At 31.4% G+C, this 8764-nt stretch overlaps 1 protein-coding gene across 1 annotated transcript; it reads left to right on the top strand.

Annotated features, from left to right (window-relative positions):
* The first annotated feature begins 7289 nt into the window (after positions 1 to 7289).
* Positions 7290 to 7847, top strand: LOC145799456 (cysteine-rich repeat secretory protein 1-like). Its single transcript, XM_082889046.1, has one exon. The coding sequence runs from the start codon at positions 7290 to 7292 to the stop codon at positions 7845 to 7847; it is 558 nt and encodes a 185-aa protein (XP_082745172.1).
* Positions 7848 to 8764: the final 917 nt, after the last annotated feature.

The raw sequence follows: 8764 nt of genomic DNA, 5'->3' as shown, positions 1-8764 counted from the left end.
GTAGTAGTTTCAAACATTGAAACTGACAGAGATCTCTATAACAGTAACAGTACAGTAGCAGTAACAGTAACAGTAACAGTAACAGTGAGTTGCTATGGATACTACGAGTATAGTTCATAAGGTAGGACAAACATTCATTCAGTAAACAATATTACTTCAGAAGGCAATACAGTCGATCGTTTAGAAAATAATTATAATTGAACATATCTTTACAACGTTGTTACTCACAAATTACTGAGTTATAGGCAGTCTAATCAGCGTCCTCAGGTGCCAACTTTACACAATCGCAGAACGAGCACACACACTAAGTTACACACTTGGGATTAATAACCTAGCCCCTAACTTGACTTGGTGTGGTTCTATAGTAATACCCTCATTAAGATGCCTTAACATGCCCTAGGAATGCCTAGGATGAAATGAGGATGCAAAAATGCACTTAACAACATTTTTCAAAATTTGCTGAAAACAGGGGTCTCGCTGGAGAGTGACTTTTCCCGCTCGAGCGAACATGCAGACAATGAATCTACGTTCGAGCATGAATTCCCCCACTCGAGCGGACTGCAAACTCTTGAAAAGTACTGGTTGCACGTTTTTTCACGCTCGATGGACGCTCGACCCACGCTCGAGCGTGAGACTCAGACCCTCGCTCGAGCGTGGATAACCTCACTCGAGCGAACTGCAAAACACATGAACTTTTGGGCATACGCATTTCATGCTTGAGCGTGACTCCCGAAGCTCGAGCGGAAGTGCATGTACTCAGACTGTACGCTCGAGCGTGAAGTCCTCCACTCGAGCGTAGATCAAATCCTCAAGCACAAAACTCAACCCTTAAAGCTACAATCTTGATTTTTCTGGGCCAATTGTCTGGAAAATGCTTAGAAACTCATAATACAACATGTTTTAAAGATCATTTCATAAAATCAAGCCCAAATGTATGACAATTGAACACAAATTTCAATGTAAACTTGAAGAACAATGCAAGAACACAACATGCATGAGTTCTTAAGAACTCTAATGCTCCAAAGCATGATCAAATGCAAGATTGAACTCAAAAACATGGTGAATTTCTAGAGTATAACCATAATATGGACATGCATATGGAAATTCACATGAAAATGATCTCAAGATTCAATGACATGGACATGCATGCAAACATTGTTTCTCAATTCAACTCTTTAGACTGTTTCTTGACTCTAATCACCAATTTTTCCATGAACCATGCATGTAACAACTTAAATTCACAATTAAGAGAATGAATTTCCTACCTTAAGTCTTGAATTTCAAGTGTAGAAGCCTAATCTCTCAAATCTTCTTCAATTTCCTTTAAGTTTCAAACCAATCTCTTGTTGAATCAATTTTTCTTCCAACTTCCTCTCTCTCTCTCTCTCTCTCTCTCACATTTTGGTCTTGAAGATGGAAAAGATGATGTATTCAAATGTGTGAAAAGAATTGGTCTTGAATCAACCCACTTAGTGGCAATTGTGTAAATAATCTATATTCAATTAATCTAGCATTGTTCATTCTAGTTTAATCATTCCAAATTGAATTTTAATTAAACCTACTATAAAATTCTATAAATCCTAATTAGCATATAACACAAATCAATTTCTGAATCGGTCGCCGATAAGGCTTTCAATTCGCAGTTCAAAATTAAAACATGAACAGATCATTCTGTAACAAACAGATAGAAATACAATCAAAACAACACACTCATGTGATCAATTTAGGATTTCAACTTAATCAATTACTCATCGTGCTTAATCACAGATTAACGCTAATCAGAGGTGAGGGTTGTCACAGATTTGGTAAAGTTGCTTAAGAGGTGGAAAATTCTGAAAAATAAGTGGTTTTCAAATTGAAGAATGATGGCAAGAATCTGAGGTACAAAGCACGTCTTGTTGTGAAAGGCTTTGGGCAAAACAAAGGTATTGACTTTGATGAGATTTTCTCGCTGGTTGTGAAGATGTCTTCTATTCGGATTGTACTTGGCATGGCAGTAAATATGAACCTTGAAGTTGAGCAACTTGATGTGAAGATCGCATTTCTTCATGGTGATCTTGAAGAAGAAATTTATATGGAGCAACCGGAAGGTTTTATAGAGAAAGAGAAAGAGAAAGAGAAATTTATTTGCAAATTGAAGAAAAGTTTGTATGGCCTCAAGCAAGCCCCGCGGCAATGGTACAAAAAATTTGACTATTTTATGATGAATAATGATTTTTCTAAAACCACTTCAGACTATTGTGTGTCTGTGAAAAATTTTCTGGATGGCAAATTTATTATTCTTTTGCTTTATGTTGATGACATATTAATTGTAGGTCAAGATTACACTATGATTAACAGGTTGAAATTGGAGTTGAACAAGTCATTTGCTATGAAAGATTTGGGGCCAGCAAAGCAAATACTTGGTATGAAAATTGTTTGTGATTGCAAGAAGGGGCTAATTTGGCTGTCTCAAGAAAGCTACATTGAAAAAAAATCTTAAGAGGTTTAACATGGATAAAGCAAAGCCGGTTGGTTGTCTACTTGTGGGTCATTTCAAGCTTAGTTCGAATCAATATCCTACAAGTGAGAAAGACAAGGAAGGGATGCAAAAAATTCCTTATGCTTCAGTAGTTGGTTCTTTGATATATTCCATGGTTTGTACAAGGCCGAATGTTGCTCACGCCGTTAGTGTGGTGAGTCGGTTTCTCTCTAATTCGGGTAAAGAACGTTGGGCAGCGGTGAAGTGGATTCTAAGATAACTTCGAGGGACTTCAAATGTGTATTTGTGTTTTGGAGATGGTAAGACGATGCTTGATGGGTTCACGGATTTTGACATGGCTGGTGATGTTGATTTTAGGAAATCTACTTCGGGGTATCTGATGACATTTGTAGGGGGAGTTGTGGCATGACAATCCAAATTATAAAAATGTGTTGCTCTCTCAACTGCCGAAACTGAATTTATTGCCATTACGGAAGTTTGCAAAGAAGAGTTATGGTTGAAGAAATTTTTACAAGAATTGGGTTTAAAGCAAGCAAAGTATGTACTTTATTGTGATAGTTAAAGTGCTATTCATTTGAATAAAAATTTTACTTTTCATTCGAGATCAAAACACATTGATGTGAGATACCACTGGATTCGTGATGTGTTAGAATCAAAATTGTTACAACTCGAAAAGATTCACACAGATGATAATATTTTAGATATGTTGACTAAGATTTTGTCGAATGACAAATATTTGAAATGTCGAACTTTGACGGGTATGGTTGATGTCTCCATCTAAATCGGTAAAGAGAAAATTGTTAGATATACCTTATTATTGAAATATGAGACACAATTGGTTTATTAAAGAATTTAATTTGATTGTGGTATTGATTATAATATATTTTAAATATATTATATTTAATTTTTAGTGACCTAATAAATATTTAATATTTAATTTGATAATAACTAAGATTTTGATAAATAAAATAAAAACTCAAAAACCTATAAATATATTTGGAGTTGTTGTGTTTTTCCGTGAAAAACAAGGCAGCCGTCTGACTCGGTGGAGGGGCAGCAGTTTATGATTTAATTCGATGTATTTTGTTTTGTTGCACAAAAGAAGCACTTTGGCAGTGCATGTCTAAGTGGAAATTTCCAGCTTGTTTGGGTGCATCTTTGGTGGGTTGGTAAAGTTGATTTGGGTCTGTTATTTTAGGTCTTTTGTAAATTTGTTTTAAAAAATCTTATTTATTTATTTGGTGACTCTTAATTATTTATGATTATTTAAAATTTATTTAATGGTAGTTTGTGAGATTATTCGCGACTTTGTAATTATTTGAAAATGTTTTGATTGATAGTAAAATCAAATTTCGATACCGTAAATATACCTCACATTGAGAGAATCACGTAAAAATTATTGTGTTATTGTTAATTTAATTTTTTCACATTAATTTTTATTCTCATTAATTAATTTAGTTGTAAAAAATTATATATTTTTCCAAACACTTTTAGCCTCCGTTTGGGAAATAGGTTGGCTTTTTGACTTTTTGGCTATTTTAGCCTGGGGTTAAAAAGCCTGGTTTGGGAAGGACTTTTTGGCTTTTTTGACTTTTTTTGTGAGAGAGGAGTGTAATGATTATGGGTTGGATTTGATGTTTTGTTTTTTATGACTAAAATAGCCTATTTTATTTTTTGTGACTATTTTAACCCCTAACCCACCAAAACCAACTTCTCAAACTATGCCTTATAATCCTCTCTTGGTTGTTGTGGAGTTGGTTGAGTAATTTTGTTCTTTCACAGTTTTCCTATCACTTTTATAATCCTCTCTAGGTGGTCATAATTTGTCCTTGTTTCCTTTTCTTTTGTTTTTTCTTTTAAATTAAAGAGAATGACGAGTGCTGTCTTAGCTGGACTTCAGAGAGAGGAAAGAGATGCCGTCCGTCGAAGACGTCGAAGAAAGTGAAAATAATTAAAATTAGGATCAGTCCATACCATAGGCACTTAACTCTAAATTACCATAATTTTATTATAAAATTTTATAATATTAATTATAAAATATTAAATTTATTATAAATTAAAGTAATAAATTATTTATTATTTCATAATTGATATTATAAAAATTTATAATTTGATTATAATATTTTTTATTACCTTAATTTATAGTTATATATTTTGTGATTGAAATTGTAAAATTTTATAATTAGATACATATAATTTAAAACTGAGGTGAGGAGGCAGAAACTTAGGCCTCGTTTGGGAACAGGCTAATTTAGTAACTTTTTGACTATTTAGTTAAAATATGAGCTAAAAAAAACTAGTATGTTTGGTATGACTTTTTAGTTTTTTACGAAAAAATGTGCAAAAAGTAGAGAGAAAAGAGAATCTTTGACTTTTTGGTATGGGTTGTTGGCTTTTTAGTTAATTTAGTAATTTTTTGATTTTTTGACTAAAAAGTTCAGTTGCCAAACGAGGCGTTAATGACAAAAATGACAAAAAAGTTAGGTATCTTAAATAACAAAAATGTTTGATAGCTCTAAAATAAAAGTTTTAAAGGAGTTTTAATTATGTGATACTAATTTATGTGTAATTATTATTATTTTTTATTAGTGTTTTTCATCTTCTTTTAATTTGCCAACTCATTAGGGCTCTATTTAGAGCTCTTAAATTAGAGCTATATATCGTTGCTTCTTAAATAATTTATTAAATATTTTATCAAATCTCTCATATGGGTGTGAAACTTACACATATGGGTTTGTGTGAATCCGACAATTATGTGAGAGATTTGATAAAATATTTAATAGATTATTTAAAATTTATAATATTTTCTTAAATTAATTATTGTCCATTATCATTTTACACTTTTTAATTAAAAATTATGACACTTATTTATTAATTTTTTTTTAGTTTGAATTTTTTTAACGAAAATATCTTTTTACACTCACTCCTTTAAACTATCATCTAATAGTAAATATTTTTTTAAGGATATATGCTTCTAAAATAGATTTAAAAATAAAAATTGACACATGACTTACATAATATCTCAAATGGAATGTCTAAAATGACATTATCAATTTATTTTGTTTAAGTTTTAGTGAAAATACAAAAATATTTCTTTCTTTTTTTTTTTGTAATTTTTCATTTTTAATGAATTTTTTAAAAATTGACTAACATATGAAAAAATTTTATTGAAAACAAAAAGATATAAAAAATTAAAAACATAAATCAAAAATCAAAAATTATATTTTAGATTAAAAATCAAATAATTTTTTAGTTGAGGGGGTTGAGTGATATTAAATCATAATTTAAGGATATTTATCCCTATAGTTGAAAGGATATTTTCGCTATTAAGATTTAAATTGAAAACATTAATAGATGAGAGGGGTTAAGTGTTATAATTTTTATTTTAAAGGAGTAAAGTAATATGAGATAATAGTTGAAGGAGGTAAAATGTAATTTGCCCTTCGTAGTAATGAAAAGTTTTCATTACAAAAATGTGATGTTGATTATAACATTATGGGGGATGCACCAATAAATCCCAAATTAATAACTTATGCACTGTTTAGTCCTAAAAGTTTTCTTATAGACTGAAAGGTCCCATTACAATGTTAATAACATCAGATACAATGTTAATAACATCAGAGTCATGTTACAAACATTGGATTTCAAACATCTAATATTCATCAAATTTCAATAATGTTTAAAAATATAGGATGAAAAACATCTAATGTTCATCAGATTTCAATAAATTTTGAAATTATAGAATGAAACATCAGATCATTTACATCATTCACATCATGTTGATGTAAAAATGGGACTAAATGGAGCATAGGAAAACTTTTAGGACTAAATGGTTCAACGTTTCAAAAACTAGGACTTATGGGTAAATTTTCCTAACATTATTTTGATTATAATTCAAGAATTTTTGGGTTATACCTAATATATGTTTGGTTATTACTCCCTTTTTTTTTTAGTTATGATTCTACATAATTGAATTATGACATTTGTAGTAATCAAATTCACAAATATTATAACTTATATACACCTGTAGCATTACCCATATAAAAAGGAGAAGGATTCCCTCTAGTCCAAAATCTAGAGTAGAGGGCACTGTTGGGGCCTGTGGGACCCTCCACAGGTCTTGTTTTGATGATCCGAACAGTTCATTTTATTAGGTACTTTGTGTGTTTCATTTGCAAAAAAAAAAAAAATTAGGTCAATATAATAATCATAGTCTATTCAATTTATCGCGTTTGTTATAAAAAAAAAAAAAAAAAAGATCCACAGTTGTGTTTTTAAAAATAAGTCTTTTTTTTTTTTATGACAAACGAGATAAATTCAATAGGTTACAATTATTGGATGGCTTAATTTTTTTTGTAAATAAAATACACACTGTGTGATAAAATAAATAGTTTGGATTATTAAAACAGGACCGTGAAAAGTCCCACGAACCCTAATGGCACCTTTTTGAAATTTTGGACCGGAGAGGATACTCCTGCTATAAGAATGAGTGTGTTACTAGTACTATCTTTATTAAGAAATATTACAAATCCAGAAAAATATATTTAAAATTTATTCAAAAATATTTACATATGATTCAAATTTATTCTACAAATAGACTTTACAATAAACAATTTTAATCCCTACTACACAACTCATTCTTGACCAAAATTTGGGACCCAAAATGTGAATCCCTAGACTTTCTGATCTTTGTTAAATCTTCACTGACCAGCTTCAGTAAGTCGTCGTCGGCAATATTTTCCACCATATCTCTATTCTGAATCTAATAAATTTAATTCCAATGTACTGTTGAGAAACAACAGAACTAATGACAAGTCTGATCACCATAATGCAATCCTTGCACATCTCCAGAGTCTTTTTATTTCTTGGTTTGCTTTGCTTTCTTAGTCTAAGCATTCAAGTTAGCTCAGCACTTTCTAAATATGATTGCTCATATACAATCACTTCCACTCCAAACAGCACCTACAAATCCAACCTCGATATCCTGCTCTCTGTTCTATCCTCCAACGCCACATTCACCAATGGCTTTTACAACTTCACTGTCGGCCAAGACTCTTCCAACGACGTAGTTCATGGCCTCTTTCTATGTCGAGGAGATGTGTCAGCCAATGATTGTAAAAATTGCGTGTCAACTGCAAGCAAAGAATTACTACAATTGTGCCCCAGAGAGAAAACAGCCATTGCTTATTACGACAATTGCTTGTTACGTTACTCAAACCAATATATTTTCTCCGTTCTGGATCAATCATCTCCAGGTGAAGAGCATAACCCAATTAACATTGTCGACGACATCCTTGACCGGTTTAGGCAGGTTTTGAGCAACATAATGGATGATGTAGTGACTCGGGCTGTAAAAGATCAATAGGGTAAGAAGTTTGCTACGAAAACAGCCAACGTTACTGCAGTTGATGAGTTGTATGTGTTTGAACAATCTTCTGTGTGAATAAATAAATTGAAATAAATCCAAACAAAATAAATAAATAATATACCGAATTTATTTATCGAACCGAATTAATTAAGACCAAGTCGAGTGTGTGACACTCTGTCCTTAAGACAGATTCGCCTCGCTGCGGTACTTACGGTTGAGTGGCGTCTATCTCCCAGGATATAATGATCTTCATAAATTGTAGTAGTACTCCAAACAACAATTTGTTCGGCGAACCAAACCTGTGTTCTAACTCTCTGAATATTATACTAAAACTAATATGAAGAATAAAAACAAATGCAGTATTTTTGGACAACAAAAAGACCACAAACAGACTGAATTTTTCCCGGGCCTAAACCATTGCTGGAATGTAGTATTTATAGGCAAATATTACTGTCCGAAAAGGTTCCAATTTTGAAAGAACATAAGAGATTTCAAATGAACAGGTGCCAACTTATTCAAACAGTTTTAGCCGTTGCACATGGAATAGAACTTCCTTCCAACAGTTTCTGCCGTTGCACATGGAATAGAACTTCCTTCCAACCAATTTGAAAAATAAAAAACCGTTAGAGGACAAAGTTTTACACTACACTGTTTGGAATAAATTTTATTAAACTATTTGCATAGTTTAATCAAACCAACAACCTTCACTGTTTGAAATAATTATATTAAACTATTAGATTTAGATTAAACAAATAAATCTAATAGTATAATAGATTTTAATAAAACCTGTTTGGAATATAAATATTAATCTTATTTGACAAACTTTAGGAAACCATTTAAGGAATCCAAAAATTTGAATTTAGATTTAAATTAAATTCCCACAATAATTTTTATTGAACAAATTCAAATGAATT

The sequence above is a fragment of the Camellia sinensis genome, chromosome 9 (assembly GCF_055761805.1).
Source record: "Camellia sinensis isolate YWXY chromosome 9, ASM5576180v1, whole genome shotgun sequence".
NCBI lineage: Eukaryota > Viridiplantae > Streptophyta > Magnoliopsida > Ericales > Theaceae > Camellia > Camellia sinensis.
The sequence above is the reverse complement of the archived record's forward strand: the minus strand, read 5'-3'. Positions and strand labels throughout refer to the sequence as shown.